The sequence below is a fragment of the Ursus arctos genome, unplaced genomic scaffold (assembly GCF_023065955.2).
Source record: "Ursus arctos isolate Adak ecotype North America unplaced genomic scaffold, UrsArc2.0 scaffold_4, whole genome shotgun sequence".
NCBI lineage: Eukaryota > Metazoa > Chordata > Mammalia > Carnivora > Ursidae > Ursus > Ursus arctos.
The window spans coordinates 26,958,222-26,975,630 of NW_026623056.1; the positions used below are offsets into that span (position 1 = coordinate 26,958,222).

The 17,409-nt window shown below is 38.2% G+C and overlaps 1 protein-coding gene across 1 annotated transcript; it reads right to left on the bottom strand.

Annotated features, from left to right (window-relative positions):
• Positions 1-1,809: 1,809 nt before the first annotated feature.
• On the bottom strand, positions 1,810-17,269 carry FBXO45 (F-box protein 45). Its single transcript, XM_026495822.4, has 3 exons — positions 16,801-17,269; positions 9,982-10,338; positions 1,810-6,010 (listed from the first exon to the last, which is right to left on the bottom strand). The coding sequence occupies exons 1-3, from the start codon at positions 17,122-17,124 to the stop codon at positions 5,825-5,827; spliced, it is 867 nt and encodes a 288-aa protein (XP_026351607.2). The 5' UTR covers positions 17,125-17,269; the 3' UTR covers positions 1,810-5,824.
• Between the last annotated feature and the right edge of the window lie 140 nt (positions 17,270-17,409).

Sequence of the window (17,409 nt, forward strand, 5' to 3'; positions counted from 1 at the left end):
GCTATGGCTCACCTATGGCCACATAAAACCCAGAGTGGCCTAGGGAGTCTCTACCGGTTCCATGTGGCTCCACAGGCACCTAAATGCACTATTCCTGTTAACTGTGCTTGGAAGGGTGGGTGCATCTGGCTGCTCCCCAGAACTCAGTGTAATCGGTCTCTGCTACTAACATGCCTTTCAGCAAGCAGCCATCTGTCCACGCCCTATAACGCTCTAGGCAATTCGGTCATTAACTGTATCATTCTGGCCTTTTGGAGGAGAGAAATCACTGACCACTTGCATTCCAGCCTTAAAGCATCCTTTTCCTCAAAGATAAAAGTGACCAACAAAGGGGCACAAGTACAAGACCTTTTAAACACTGTTTGGAAAATGTGAACAGGTTAGCTACACTAAAATAAACAAAGATACCTGGCCTACTTCTATTACAATATGCCTCTGATTAATCTAATTTTAGATATTAGCATTTTAATAAGTTACTTCAAGGAGACTTTCTCAAGGGAGATAGGACCTCAAAACCTATGCCCATCACTCATTTCTATCCCTAATTTGTTTATAAAGGAAAAAAGGCAGCAGAAATATATATTTTTTGAAATACAATATAATTTACTAAATATCATACAACAGATAGCCAGGACTCGATTTCCCTAAACTCTTTTTTTTTTTTAAAGATTTTATTTATTTATTAGACAGAGATAGAGACAACCAGCGAGAGAGGGAACACAAGCAGGGGGAGTGGGAAAGGAAGAAGCAGGCTCATAGCGGAGGAGCCGGACGTGGGGCTCGATCCCATAACGCCGGGATCACGCCCTGAGCCGAAGGCAGACGCTTAACCGCTCTGCCACCCAGGCGCCCCTCCCTAAACTCTTTCTTGTATTTTTTTTTTTTTTTTTTTTTTTTTTTTTTTGGTCTAAAAAGAAACAGAAGTTAAGGACTGTCAACAGGGTAACCTAAGAACTCCCTAAATGGGTCTTACTCCCTAAATCACTCATCATGAAATCCTCTATATTCCACCTAATTAACGACAATCATCAATTCTGAGGGGCTATTTCTTTTAAAGAACCATATACTGAAGAGGATAAAACATGCCCTCAGTAGTATTTTAATGACTACGGCAGATAAAATGCAAATGGTTCAGGGGGAGGATCCAAAAAGGAAATTAGGACAACAGACTAGTAAAGCTCTCCCTCAACAAAAAGATACAGAAATTCTACACCTACTTTTCTTTTTAGGAAATTAAAACCCTTTGTAAAATTCAAACCTATTCCAAAAGGTTGATGTGTCAAGCAACTTTTAGCAACATGATCAACTGATTCTCCTTTAAGATACCGGAGCGACTCATTCAGCCATGCTTGTCGTGTGTAACTCTTGGCAAACATCATCAAACCTACCTGGGGTGGAGAGAGAACAGGATCCAGTGAATTACTATTCCCTGTTCACCTTCCACTTGAAACACGGGAAATGTGGATTCCGTTATTAAATACATGCAATTTACACCTAAATTCCATCACCAAACGGGCTACTAAGCTACCCCAGTTTTCCTTTCCGATCAATAAATATAAAAGTTGTTTTAAATGTAAGCAATCGGGGCGCCTGGGTGGCACAGCGGTTAAGCGTCTGCCTTCAGCTCAGGGCGTGATCCCGGCGTTCTGGGATCGAGTCCCACATCGGGCTCCTCCGTTGTGAGCCTGCTTCTTCCTCTCCCACTCCCCCTGCTTGTGTTCCCTCTCTCACTGGCTGTCTCTATTTCTGTCAAATAAATAAATAAAATCTTTTAAAAAAAAATAAATAAATGTAAGCAATCACAGGTGGTTAATGTTTTAACTTTTTATTAGGAAACTAAAGCAAAACGACAGAATTTCAAAAAAATTAAAATACAGAATTCTAATTTTAATTCTAAACAAATATGAAATCTACACCAAAAACTAAATCAGTTTATCAATATTTAAGAATAACAGGGAATGGCTAAAATGCATTCACAGTCATTTCTTCCTTGTTAGCCTCAGATTTATATCCCTTTCCTTCGTGCTTCAACAGGATACAGAATTTCTTTCTTATTTATCTTTTGTTATAGTCTGTAACCTCAGAGCAGCTTTAGTCGGCCTACATAATTCTTTCTCTGTTCCTTTACCAAGTATGTGAGCACTTGCCTACTGGGCTTAGATGATGTGGGCATAAAGATGAGTCCATCAGAGATCCTGTCCTAAGATGTTTAGAGGAGATAAGACACCAACAAATAATAAATATAAATAAATTTATACAAGGTATAAAGTAATATAGCATGAGTTAATTATAAATATAAAAATAGGGAAATTTCAAGGAAGAAAAGATTACATTCAGCAAGAGAAATTAGGAATGCTTTATGAGGGTAGTATTTGGATTGGTTATGGACTGTTCCTTCCAGGAGGGTTTCAGAGGGGTCCTGATGATGATGGTGTTGATTTCCAGAAAGTAATCTTTAAAACTCTTTACATTTCTAGTTCTTCAAAACTGTTTATTTTTTTTAAAAAGATCAAAAAATATTAGTATTATAATCTATATAAACAGCAGTTTGGGGACTTAAATTTAATTGTAATACCTATTATATGGTTTAGGGCTGCTATTTTTGCAACTCTCTTTCCCAGGTCAAATCATATCTGAAAGGCAGAAGATGCCTAATCACTGAGCCATGACTTTAAGTATTCAACTAGGCAAAACCTACTTGCTTTCGGTGCTTTATAAAATCTATACCTAAACTTGCATAAGAATGAAGATGAAATAAATGGCTTAACATTCAAGTCAGATAATGAAAAAAATAATGGTATTTATGAAATAATATATTAACCACAGAACTCCTTGTACGAAAAGTTTTAATGAATTATGAGCCATTGGCCATTACAGACTTTAAGCCTCAATATTTCTTTCCTATATAGAACCAGATAATTAAAACAGCCTATCTCAAGTATGACAGAAAGACCATAGTACTGTCTGTTTACACATCTGCATGCTTCGCTAAAGTTAAGAACCAAAGAGAATGCTCCCAGTTTCCAAAGTCAACAAAATAAATTCAATTACACATTTTTCTTTCCTGATCATAGTTTTAGTTGAAATACAACCAATACTACTTTGCCTTTCAGTAGCACATTTTATCCATCATACAAGTACTTTCCCATTATTTTCTCCTTTACCCTCAATATGCTTATGAGGTAGTGAAGGGAGGGAGCACGGATTTTTTTTTTTTAATTTTGCAGATGAGAAAACTTAAGGTGAATTTAAAACTCAACCTTAGCAGCATATTGAAATCACCTAGGAAGTTTAAAAATATCCTTATGATCATGTTACATCCGAATTTTAGGATATGGGACACAAGCATAAATATTTTTCACACTGCACGTGACTCCAAAGCACAGCTAAGTTCGAGAACCACTGGTCTAGATGATTTATACTTAACCTTCAGATGCAACTGTCTTCTACCTGAATGCTCTCTCAGCACCAATGAAAGAGATTCCTTTTCCTTGAACATCGAAGAGTTTAATATTCTCTGTACAACTACTATTGGTCTCCAATAATAAAATAATTTATCAGTTTATAAATGAAGGCTCTTCATTCTCCTGATGCTCATTCTAAACATGAACCTCCATTTTATAAAATCTGCAATGAGCATATTAGAGAATTTAAGTCTTTGAGATAAGAATGGCTTGTTGTTAAATATTTAGGCAATTACTTGAGTCTAGGTTCAACGTGCAATAACCATGTGTTTCTGTTTTCCATTCAGCACCTTCAAAACTTTGTTACAAATGAATATTACCCTAATAAGACAAAACAGAAGTTATAAACAAAACTCTCGGCAAAAGCTCTTGGAATTGGCTATATCACACCCTGAAAAAAAAGCAAGCACATAGAGGACTTTATTGTTTTGTCATTTATCAACCTTCATCCTGAACCAGTTCTTTTCTTCAAATTCTAAACTTTGCTAAATTGAGTTGTTCTACACCAAGAAAAATCAATTTCTGTAGCAGCTATATTCTCTAACACATTTAACATATAATTTCACTCTGTACTATTAAATATGGTTTCCAGGAGGTTTCTTCTTGACATGGATATTGAAAAGGATCTTTAACAGATTTCACCTTTATGCAACATACCAAATACGCAATAAATATTTGTAAACCTGTCAGGTGGCAAAAATAAATTTTTGTTCACGACTGAAATACCCTGTTTTGTAAGAGTATTGATAATCTTAACTCTCAAGGAACAACCCAAGAACCCCAGCCAGCTGCTTACTGTTCCTAATTTGATTAGATTTAAAACAAAATTACACACAGCAATAAGCTGAAAAGCAAAGAACCACCTGCCTCAAGTCAATTCTTATCATGAAGATGTATCTGAAACCAAACATTTACACTTTCATACAGAAAGATGATGTTTGTTTCTCTTAAAAGAAAATCTCAGCTCAGGTATGTTAGATTATTAATTCAAAAGTATTAGTGAAATCAGATTCATTCGTCAAAAACTCAGAATAAGAATTAATGTCAAGCTCTTCTACAAGGAAACCTTCAAAATATTGCCAACCTGAAGTTTTCAGCACAAGGTATTTTATTTCAAGTCCCATGGGGGCAATTATCTATAAGGAGATTAAGAACATTCTTAACCTGGGTTCAGGTTGGCACTGTTTCAGATGGGTGAGTAAACATTTTCCTGATAACCCCAACAACGAGTTTGAGGCTTAGATTTGTTGCCATGATGTAAACAATATAAAATTTAAAAAAAATTATAGTATCTACAGCATTATAAAGTTATAAAATAAAAGGACCATTAATTCTTTTCCTAAGGTCTGTGACTAACAGCTTTCATATTTGAGGCCTGTAAGAGCAAATGGCAATGTTCTGTATTGTTATGAGACACTTTCTCAAAAGGCCAAAAAATAAAACCAGATACTATAAGATGCACATTATTATTACTACTACGGACATATGTATGATTAGAAATATATTTGCCTTCCCTCAATCTTAAACCAGGAGACTGAGGGGTCTTTACAATAATTTTGATTGTTAAAAGAAAAAATACCAGACCGTAATAGCTATGGAAACTGTAAACCAAATTAATGCAAAAATGAGCCAATACAACACATCTCCTCTTAAAATCCTCTTCTTTGTAGTTACCTAATTTTCCCTAAATGTTATTCTAATTTTGTACCATGTAGTGGTTTTTAAGAAACTGAACTAGAACAAAGCAACCCCTTTGTCCTGTTGCTGTTTTTTTTTTTTTTACAGTTTTTTTACACACTTATTATATATACAACTTTTAAAATAGCTGCACAATTTTACATCTCACTGTTAGAGAAGTGCAGTCCAGGCAGACCATGCTTCTCAATATATTAAAAATATTAAATAAAACCCAACCAGTTTCATACTTTTCTAATAGTCAAGCTGGCTGGAGAAAAGGGTCTGGAGAAAAAACAGGCAGTTGTAAAACAGGATCAGTCTTTCTTCACAAACACGCTACTTAAAAATCTTGCTATTTCCTTATCTTATCCCTTTTATAGCATCTCTAAAATCTCACCTTAAAAGTTGGAAATGACACATTGCTAACTTAGAGACAAAATCTGTTGCAACATGCATATGTCAACTGCCCACTCAACCAACTGCAACCCTGAGGATTTTTCTGGCCCAGTACAAAGAGGAAACACTAAGATAATCTCTGCGTAGAGTTGCTTCTCCAGTTAACAATTTCATGTGTTTTTCAGGATGTTTCTTGGGCATGCATGTATGACACTGTCACTTCATGATTCTACTTTCCACAAGCAGATATCTCCTCCATTCTGTCTTCCATCCCAAGAAAGCTACTGTCATCCATCCAAAGGTTTTCCAAGGTAAACCAAAGTCACTTCTGTGTTGCCATATACAGCAGAAACTGCTGGGTATAAGCAGACCTTTGGAAGTCCTCTAAAGGCAACCCCCAGGAACTCATATCCACGTTCAAAAGCTAAAGTCTTATCTTCCATGTCCAAGATGACGCGAATTCTTTCTCCTATCTGCAAACAGACAACAAAAGATGGTTAGAAGGAAACTCACCAAGGGCATAGCTAGAAGAAATAAGCTACAAATCAACAAGTTAAAAATATTAAAGAATATATATCCTAAAAGTTATCTAGAAAAATGCTCAGAGACGTTTTCTGGTCAAGGAGAAACATCTAGAAGAAACAACATACATCAACTTCATCACAAATACTTGTTTTGATAATTTTTTTTTAAGATGGGATCTACATTTAATAACAAAAATTTAAATGTTCCCCCTAAACAGTTCCCAGATTTTATTTACTCTTCGTTTAAAGGCTTTTCTTAAGGAGTTGACTACTAAAATCTGTAACTTGGTATATTTTACAAAAAAAGAAAAAAAAAAGCTAGCTAAACAACCTTTTTAAATTATTATATTACAACAGAGTATTATCCAGCCATAAAAAGAAATGCAATTTTGATATATGCTACAACATGGATGATCCTTGAAAACATTATGCTAAGTGAAATAAGCCAGACAAAAAAGATAAATATTGTACAATTCCACTTATATAATAAACCCCTGCAATATTCAAATTGTAGAGTCAGAAAATGGAATAGACGTTACCAGGGGCTGGAGGAAGCGAGAGATGGAAAATTATTGTTTAATGAGCACAGAGTTTGTGTTGGGGAAGATGAAAAACTCTTAGGTATAGATAGTGGTGATGGATACACACATTTTGAGTGTATTAATGCCACTGTATCGTACACTTACAAACAGTTAAAACAATAAATAATGTTGTGGGGTTTTTTTATCACAATAAAAAGTTACTATAATAGAAAACACTTAGATAATCTTTAAAGTTTACAAAGCAGTTTTACACATACTGTGGAACTTACATAATCATGAAGAGCCAAATCTGACTATAGATTTTAAAGATGCAGAATTAGCTTATTAGTCATTTTATGGGCCACTACTCTGAAACACCTGTTTGTTATAAAAACAGCAACACTGTTAAACTAAAGCAGAAGCACAATATATCTGGCTATTTTCCCACATGGAAAAGTAAGCAGACAAATAAGGATGTTTTATTTTTATAATTTGCAACTACAAAAGGTTGTTTCATCTATATACTTGGGGCCAGAAAGTCCTAACATCTGCAACCAAAAATCAGAATTTAATACTTCCCAATTATGTTAACTCCTGTTGTTATTGTTACTGTCCTTCATTATATTTCCTGTCACAGACGACTACAAACATCTGCTTCTTTTTTCCTTTGCCCAAATCATAGATTAACTCTCACCCCATTTTATGGACCTAAGAACATCCTAATCACCATCACCACTATTGCCACCAACAAAACAAACAATAAAAATGAAAAGTTATTATTTTGCTGGGTATTCATTTTGTGGTTTATTTGTATTATCTCATTCAATTCTCCCATCTATCCTAATATCCTAATATCTGTCCTATTTTACAGAAGATGGAAACTAAGATGACTGAACCACTCCTGGTGAAATCTGCAAGTTTGCTTCACCTTTGATTGAGCATACAGCATGCCTACAGCACAGGGAGCAGAAAGCAGAAGTATTATTAACTTTAGGTGTCAGAGGGCAAAACTTGGGAGGTGGCAGAACAACTGGAAACTTTAGAGGAGGAACCCTGAAGAGGATGAGCCCCCAAATCCGAGAATAACCTGCCCAAATCACTGTGTGATCACTGTCTTACACAGACACAGGGGAAATCCCCACAGAATCAGTCTGGAAAAGTAGCAGCTAGAAGCCAAACCACACCCTCTCCCCGCCCCCCCCCCCCCAAAAAACTGAACAAAGATCTAGCTGCTGTACACCATGGGGGAGACAGAGTTTATAGTCTGAAGAATCCAGGCAACTTAACTGCCCACTAGAACATCAACACTTTTCAGAAAAACAAAGTGATTTCTAAAAACAAAACATCCCAGTGTTACTATGTATTACCTATAATTTCCAATTTTCAATTTATAAATGACTGAATATGAAAAGAAACAGAGAAGTGCAACTCATACTCTGGGGGGAAAAAAGCAGCCAATAAAACCTGATTCCAAGTAGGCTTACCTGTCAGATTTGGCAAAGACTTCAAAGTAGTTATTATATGTACAAAGAATTAAAGCAAAAGCTAAATTGATGAATGGACAGTGATTCTCAATAGAGAAATAGAAACTACAAAAAAGAATCAAACGAAAATTTTAGAGCTGAAGAGTACAATAACCAAAATTCACTAGCCTCGCTTAATAGAAGAATCGATATGGTAAGAAGAAAGAATCTATGAACTTGGAGTAATAGGAATTATCTGATCCAAAAAACAAAGAGAAAAAAGTTTGGTTTTTTTTAAAGATTTTATTTATTTATTTGGCAGAGAGAGACAGCCAGCGAGAGAGGGAACACAAGCAGGGGGAGTGAGAGAGGAAGAAGCAGGCTCCTAGTGGAGGAGCCTGATGTGGGGCTCGATCCCAGAACGCTGGGATCACGCCCTGAGCAGAAGGCAGATGCTTAACAACTGCGCCACCCAGGCACCCCAAGAGAAAAAAGATTTTTTAAACAAGAACATAGCTTCAGCGAAAGACAATGACAACATCAAGCAGTCCCAACAACTACATTAAATGTAAATGGGTTAAACACTCAAATCAAAAGGCAGAGATTATGAGATTGATAAAAAGACCCAATTATATGTCCTCTAGGAGACTCATCTTAAATACAAAGACAGATTGAAAATAAAAGAATGGAGAAAAAGAGATACCTTGCAATAGTGAGCATAAGAAAGTTGAAGTTGCTATATTACCATCAGACAAAATAGACTTAAAAACAAAGAGTACTGAAATCTCCAACTATATTTGCTAATTTATCTATTCCTTCTTTCAGTTCTGTAAGTTTCTGCTTCATGTGTTTTGGAGCTCTGTTATTAGGTGCATATATGTTTACACAGTTGTTATATCTCCCTCCCTGATTAACTCTTTTATAATTATGAAATGACTTTTATAATATTCCTTGTCTTTAAGTCTGTAATTCCTTAAAACTTCCTTTTTTTTTTTTAAGGTTTTATTTATTTATTTGACAGAAATAGACAGCCAGCGAGAGAGGGAACACAAGCAGGGGGAGTGGGAGAGGAAGAAGCAGGCTCATAGCGGAGGAGCCTGATATGGGGCTCGATCCCATAACGCCGGGATCACGCCCTGAGCCGAAGGCAGACGCTTAATGACTGCGCCACCCAGGTGCCCCAAAACTTCCAATTTCTTATCAGATGATTGTGTTTTAAACTCAGCTGACTCTATGGTAATCATATAGCTTTTACAAATAGGAACTGTAATTTTGACCCCAAGTATGGCATAAAGCTAAGATGAAAAGAATTAAAAAATGCAGTAGGTTGCCGCAATATACCTGTCTTAATAGAAATCATTGATACCTCCAGAGGCTTTGAATCCACAGATAATGAATAGCAGAGGGTATGCGTGCTCATGTGCGTGTGCATTTGTGGGAGTAAGAAGTCCAGAAAAAGTACATTTGGACGTGTCATGACATAGGAAAGATGACAATCTAGAGCACGAGTGGGGAAACTATGGTCGTTGGGCCAAAACTTGCCTGCAGACCATAAATAAGGTTTTACTGGAACACAGTTACGCTCACTCATTTATATATCATCTATGGCTGCTTTTGTACAACAGAACTGAATAGCTGTGACAGAGACCACATGGACCACAAGGCCTGAAATATTTACAACCCACCCTGTACAGAAAAAAGTTTGCCAACTCCCAATTTAGAGCAAAGACAGATTGCTCAAGGTCAAATATGTATCAGGAAACAAATATGGAAATACTAAAAGATTATCAGAGTAGCAAAGAAAGGCCAGTTACACTATTTATTTTTAAATTACCAAAAAGACATATAAAGCTGCTATATAAAATTTTGTATATTTAAAACAAATCAAGGCATGATTTCACAAAGGCCCACAAATGGAAAGTACCCAGTTTCTCACCTGATATTTTGGTGCATTGTTGCATTGTGGAAAACTGCCATTGACTTCTCCATTATGTAGTAGATTATTGTCCACTAGATTCCAGCCCCAGCTCTGGTCATCACTACCCAGTAATGCCACATAACCTTGGCACTGCATGGGGGCCCGTTTTGTGGCAATTCCAATCACTGCCACAGTGCCCAGAGGGCCTTCCCACCACACTTCCCATGCATGGCGGCCCTCACTGAAACCAATCTTGGTCCTTGCACCATCAGTACTCTGAGCAATGGGGTTTCGATGTAAAGTAAAGCCATTTTTCTTAATGTAGACATTCCTGGAGCAGTCATTAGTGCTGAAGGCATGCTGGAAAGCACGTACCTGAAAAGATGAAAAACAGACCAAAGAAATAGAAATTTGATTTTTCTTAAACATTAAAAAAATACCCAAACTTTAGGGGCACCTGGATGGCTCAGTTGGTTAAATGTCCAACTCTTGATCCCAGGGTCATCCAACTCTTGATCTCAGGGTCGGGAGACTGAGCCCTGGGTTGGGCTCCATGCTGGGGGTGGAGCCTGCTTAGATTCTCTCTCTCCCCACTCCCCACCCCTACTCCTGTGTGCTCTCTCTTAAAAAAAAAAAAAAATTAGCAAACTTTAGGACTTTAAGCTCCATGTTTTTAAACAATGAAGTGATACATATATATTTAAGTCACATTATTTCATTATTGATCAAAATTCTGAACTATAGTATAATTTCTCTAAATCAATTTCTTAAAATATCAAAAAATATACACAAGAATCCTTGTATTTTAGAGATAATACTGAAATGTTTATGGATGACAATATCTCAGAATTGCTTTGAAATATCCAGGGCTGGAGTAGGAAAGTGGGTGGGGTAAACATGAAACTAGACTATCCATGAATTAATCACTGGTAAAGCTTGGTGACAGGTTTGGGAGATTCCTTAAACTATTTTCTCTAGTCTTATTTATATTTAGTATTTTTATATCAAAAAGTTAAGGGATGTATAGTTTTCATGTTGGCAATGCTGTCATAAAAATATTTTAATAGAGAACTTAGTTCTCTATCGAAGTTCTAAAGTTTATGAAAAAATTTTAATAACCACAAACTATGTTAGATCCTCAGCTTCCTCGCTAGTTATTACTCATACATTGAGAAAGCACCACTCTCATCTTAGCAAATCAAATAACCCCATAAATAGCATCTAATTTCAAACACTAGAATTTATAAAGAGATAGTCATTAAGAGCAGCCACCATTGAAAGGACAGATTAGTTGACCTTCACTAATCAGTTTCTTAAGCTTCCAAAATACAGTATGAAAATTTCTACTCTGTACAAATAGTAAACATTTCTCATGCTTTAATAATTTAAAGTTTTTGATTTGGGGGAGGGAGAAAAAATAAAGTGATTTGTATGTTTTCTGAAAATCCTTTCTTTATTTTATTCAAACTACCTCAAAGCAGCCAAAGGCTAGGTCCTATTGCTTTAGATAACCTGAGCCACCAACTCCAGAATCATAGATTTCAGCCTTAGAAAGGGCTCAGAGGGACCTAGTGCAACACAGGGATAAGGACACAGACCTAAAATCAACAGCTAGTTAGAGCAAGAATCCCAAAGAGAAGTCAGGTATCCCTTCATCCAGTGTTCAGTTACTATTAGCCACTGCTTCAATGTTGCACTGCAGGGCAGAGACCAAAAAAAAAAAACAAAACAAAACCCCTGCTTCACTTTGGAGGCTGTAATACTAAGTATTTCTAAATTTTTTCCTATCTGTTCCTATTATAACACACTTTTAAGCACAGAAAAAATCAGAACATAAGATTAAATGGGGGAGTAAAATATCCCCAAAATATTAAGTATTAAAAGACTCAAGAGGGTTTAACAACTAAAATATAACATACTTTATAAAAGTCTCATTATAAAATATTTAACTACTACTTACCTATGCCTATTCCCCAATTCTTATAAATACCAACTGCTTTTTCTCTATCCTTCTTCCGTCACAAAGACACTGTTGCCAGCCTCTTCTTCAAACTTTTACGACTTCTTCCTATTACTCTGGACTGATCTTTCTCTGCTGTACTCTTTTCCGGTGACTATCCTACTTCTGCCCCCTTAAACTCTCCAGAACTGTCCTTAACTCTCTACCTAAATTCTTTCCAGACCTATCTTCTAAAAGAGCACCTTTATTACATTTCATCTCAGTTCAATAACCTTTGATGGTCCCATATTAACTACCATATCAACTGTGAATTATTCTTCCTGGCTTTCAAAGCCTTCCAGGTCTGGTTCCTCCTACTTCTCTTTCTAACTTCATGTTGTTGTCCCTGTCTTTAATACACCTGCTTTCCTCCTCCAACATACCCTATATCCTCTACAACCAGATATAGTCTTGTCAGCTCTATGAAGGTATTCTAACCACGACCACCCAATCCCCGATTTCTCTCTCCTAAATTCTTATCCATCATAGTTGGCACCAAACAACATTTAAGTCTGTATCCAACCCAGGATGCCTAGGTGGTTCAGTCGGTGAAGCATCTGCTTTCAGCTCAGGTCATGATCCCAGGGTCCTGGGATTGAGTCCCACATCACGCTCCTTCCTCAGCGGGGAGCCTGCCTCTCCCTCTGCTACTTCCCTTGCTTGTGCGTGTGCTCCCTCATCTCTGACAAATAAAAGAATAAAATCTTTAAAAAACAAAAAAAAAACACAAAAAAACCGAACCTTAAAAAAGTCTGTATCCAACTCAACCACTTGATTCTAGGAGAAAATATACTGAAAAACAACAAGAACAAGAACAACACTAATCTTACTAAATTGATCACGCTTCCCTCAGTCTAGGACAGAAGGGTATGTTAAGGAACACTAGGGGAATGAAATCTACAAAGTCCAGACTGAGGGCAATAGGGTAAACAACCTGGTTTCGTCAACAGATAAGGTGCAGAAATGGGAGTTAGGGGAGATGCAAGTTGAATTTGCTGGCCTAAATAGCCTTAAGAGATGATACATATCAACTGTTTACCACGAGAACCTTATTAGATCTTGATTAAATAAACTGAAAATTAAAAATATAACATTTGACGTTTATGAAACAGCAGGAAACACTAATGTTTGTATTAAGGAATTATTGTTAATTTCTTTATACTTTATTGATACTAACATTGTGATTGTGTTAAGTGTCCTTATCTTTTCAATAATTTTTTGATAATTTTTCATCTGAAAAATTCAAGTGAAATGGAAAAATACATACCCAAATTAATAAATAAAAACAATCCACAGTTCCTGTCTCAGTCTTGTGCACAACCTAAATTTTACATTATAACAAACAACTTTAAGACCTACTTTAGGATCTAGGTCTGAAAGTTAGAGAATATATTATAGTTAGATGCTAAGCATGACTGGAATAATTGACGTTCCTTGGTGACATGTAAAATATGAAATTTTAAAAAGAAGACAAATGCTAAATAGACTGGCAACTCCACTTTTCAGTTTTATGCTCTCCCACGCCTCTTCCCATCCTCCTCTTGGTTACACAGGCTCCCTGGAAATGCTATCTGACTCTTCTTCTTCACCTCATTCACTCCCAGTCAGTTGTTCACTTATGTTAACTTGTTCTCTGCGATAGCTCTCTCAGCCATCCTCTCCTCTCCTCTATATGTTTGTTCAGGTCTTAAGTACCTCTGGCATAGGTACCAACCCCTACTCTGTCCAATTCATCTTATGGGATAGCTTTTCTAAAACACAGCTCTTATTTGTCACTCCTCTGTTCAAACTTCTGTGGTTACAATGGTAGAACAAAGCCCAAACTACACATTGAAGCCTGTAGCCAAGAACATCCATGATATTTCTAGTTTCAACTTACCTTTACAATCATATTCCCCACTTCTTCAATTCAATCTCACTAGACACTTTTATATCTTTAGCCTTTCCTCTAAGCTCTAAACTGTAACAGCTGCCTATCTGAAATCTCTCAGATGTCTCAAAAACACTGTAAATTCTACTTTACCAAAACTGAACTCATTGCTATTCCTCCTAAATCTAGCCCAGGTGATTCCTGTAATTACATAAGCCAGATATCTAGGAGTCATTCTTAGCACCTCCCTCTCCCTCACCCCTATTTCAAATTTACTGCCAAGTCCTGTAGATCTTACTTCCTAAATCTTTCCTAAATTTCTCCCCCATCTCCTACACTACCCACTTCCTAACTGATCTACCCATATTTCTAAGGTCCTCCTCCAAACTGTTCTCCATACTGAAGTCAGAAATAACCACTGAAAAATGCAAAAAAAAAAAAAAAAAAATCACATCACCAATCCCCACACCCCTAACCCCCTCTTGCTTACAATTCAAAATGGCTTCTCTATACTTTGGCTTCCGTTCACCTTTTCCATCTTCTCTCAAACCTGTCTCACCTTTGCTTTCTATGACCCAGCCACACTGATGTGTTTTCTATCCCTCATACTCATCAAGTTCCCTCCTGGAAGGCTCTTTTCTCTCCCCTTGGCCTTACTATCCAGGGTTCACTTCATGCATTATCCTCAAAGAAAGCCTTCCTTGACCTCCCTACCTAGGTCAAATCCTCCATTACTGACATTCAGAGTACTCCTTCATTGCACCTACCACAGATGCAATTTTATAACTGTGTGATTATTTGATTAGTATCTATCCTCCCCCCCAATAAACTGCAAGCTCCATAAGCAAGGCATCCATAAGAGTTTTGTGTCTGTTTTTATTCACCATTGCATTTGCAAAACTGAGCACAGTGCCTGGCACTCACATTTTTAAAAATAAAAATATATGCTGTACAAAGCCTTTTTTTCCCTCTTGTCTTGCATTCGCCCAGGGTATTTCTTCTTAGTAAAATGTTCAAGTCCTCCCTATCTTTACAATTCAGCTCAAATATAATCCTAACCTCAAACCTTCTCCAAACCTCCACTAAACTTGTATATCCCTCCTTTCCCTGAAATTCTACTGTGTGTGAATATATATACTTTCAGCATATACTGTATTTGAACATAATATCTCTAATAGGAGCAATTTCCATCATGTGTCAGTTATTTCTATACATTTTTCCTCTCTACTTGACTAAGGACTTCCTTACTAAGGTATCTGAGTTCTTCTGAATTAATCCTTTTATTCTCAAGACATTCAAGAAAAGTTCTGCAACATCTGAACGAACATATGATTAGTACAAATTTACAATACCTATCACGGGTGTGGTAGGAAGACATACAAAGTGTTAAAAACTTAAGAAACCTAAAATATCTCTGGAAGGATACAAAAGAAACAGGTAACACAGGTTGCCTCCAAGAAGGGAAACTAAGCTGGGTGGCCAGCAGACAAGGGCAAAAGGAAGACATTTTGCTGATAGTATTTTGCTTCTTTTGCATGTTGACTCACATGAACACATTACCTAACACATATTGTTATATGAATCTTTACTCATGTAAATGTATCTATTACAGACCAATTACAAAAAGGTCTTAGTTGAAAATGAGTAAAAACAATAAACTTTATAAAAAAATAAAAACTAAATAAAATGTATGAAGCCTACCTGTTTTTAGGGAAAGTAGGACAAAACTGCAATGTTCTGTGCTCTACTACGTAAATTACAACTAGTATCCACCGAGCATCCACCATGTACAAACACTGTCCTAGTGAATTAACATGTTACTTCACTTACTAGAAAATTTAGTAACTGACATATATAATGGCAATATTCCTTACCGTATTAAACGAAAACCTCCTTTATTACAGAAGAATAAATTTTACATCTACTTCACTTGCAAAAACAAAAAAATTTACTTCTTACTCTGACTCCCCTCCTTGGCAGTCTAGTTTTTCAAATTAGGGTATCTACCCTTTTCAGTTATTAATGTATTTTTTTATGTTTACCACATTCTAGGGCAGACTTCATCCTCTCTCATATATGCTCCCAGTAACTGCTATACTGAATAGCTGTTATCCATCCAACTGAGTTCAAGCTCCAGGCCTTTGATTACATTGCCTGAAGAATCTTCTCAGCCCTACCATTACCTGTTACTTGAATTTTTTACTTGTATGTGAAGAAGGCAGGAATATGCCCAAGAATCTAGGAGGCAAAAAGGCAGCAAAACCGGAATCAGCACGTCAGATGGCAAATGGAAAAGAGGCACACCATCAAGGTGGAACTATGAAAAAGTTGGCAGGGAAGTAGCCAGTAATAGTGGGACAAGGCAGCATTAGGACGGTTAAGAAGTGCCCATAGGGGAAGAAGGGGATGTTCTATTAAAGCCTGTATCTTGAAAGTTAGCAGAATTTCTAGGACCACACTACACTCCCTTACAAGGCTGAAATATAATGGAGGGAATTAAAGAGAACTTGGGAGAAAATAGGGGAAAAACAGTTAAAAATCAGAGCCTAGAAAAGGTGAGGTGAACGTGGGGTGAAAGCAAAGATCTTAGAAACTAAGTCGGTGTGAAGGCAGCTGAGATGATCTAATAAAAAATAGGATAAAAGTATTTAGAAGTACAATAATGGGGGGGCTGTCTTTATAGGAGAAGACTGTGGAAAGTGGAATGAGTGATGGAAACCAGGAATTGCAAACTATCTGGTCCTTTAAAAAGTGCATCACGGAAGTGGGGTGGGTTAAGAAGCCAAACTTCAAAGAGAAGAGATCTTTATGGAGGGGGGAGGTGAAGTAAGGTATTGACTGCAGCCGTGCAAAGGCGGGATGGTGAGGCGAGGTGTCTGAGTCAGAGCTTAGATGAGAAGCACTGAGATTGAGAGCGGCGCAGAGAAGCGGGACTGGTGGGCAGCGGCGTGGCCCGGGGCTCCCTCACCTTGGCCTTGTAGCTGGGCAGGTTGCAGAGGATGTCCGTGCGCAGAGCCTCTTCTGCCAGGCTGCGGGCGCAAAGGCTCCGCCACACCTCGCTGTTCTCATCACCGTGCAGGCAGCGGTACCAGTGCTTGCACACCAGGGCGCAGCTCCTCAGCTCGGACAGCTCCAGGTAGGAGAACACCAATTCCAGCACCCGGCTGGGCAGCCGGCCCCCTACCCCCGAGGACCCGGAGCCCGAGCCGCCGACCGCGCCGCCGCCGCCGCCGCCGCCGCTACAGCCAGCGCCGCCGGAGGCTGCCCCAGGCCCCGGGGCTGGCGCCGCCATCGCCTCACCAGCCGGCCCAAGGGCCGCCGCTGCCGCCGCCGCTTCCCCCCGTCTCTGCTCGGGAGGCCAAGCCTCGCCTTGAGACCGGAGCACCTCGCTCACCGCCCCTTTCACAGCCAACCACCGGCCCTCCACCACTCCCGCCCCTGCCCGGGGGCGTCCGCCGCGCGCCCCGCCTCACTGAGGGCAGACGCACCGGCCGCACGGGCGTCCCCCGCCCCCCCTCCCCGGCTCAGCGCGGGCGTCGGAACCGCCCGACTCGCACGGCCTCCCCGCGGCGCGCCC

What these genes read in the sequence shown, in the direction of transcription:
- FBXO45 (XM_026495822.4), bottom strand. Translation starts at nt 17,124, where the DNA reads ATGGCGGCGCCAGCCCCGGGGCCTGGGGCAGCCTCCGGCGGCGCTGGC. An exon ending in TGCCCAGCTACAAGGCCAAG is followed by an intron (nt 10,339 to 16,800) that starts GTGAGGGAGCCC and finishes TCATCTTTTCAG; the next exon opens with GTACGTGCTTTCCAGCATGC. An exon ending in ACAATGCACCAAAATATCAG is followed by an intron (nt 6,011 to 9,981) that starts GTGAGAAACTGG and finishes GTCTGTTTGCAG; the next exon opens with ATAGGAGAAAGAATTCGCGT.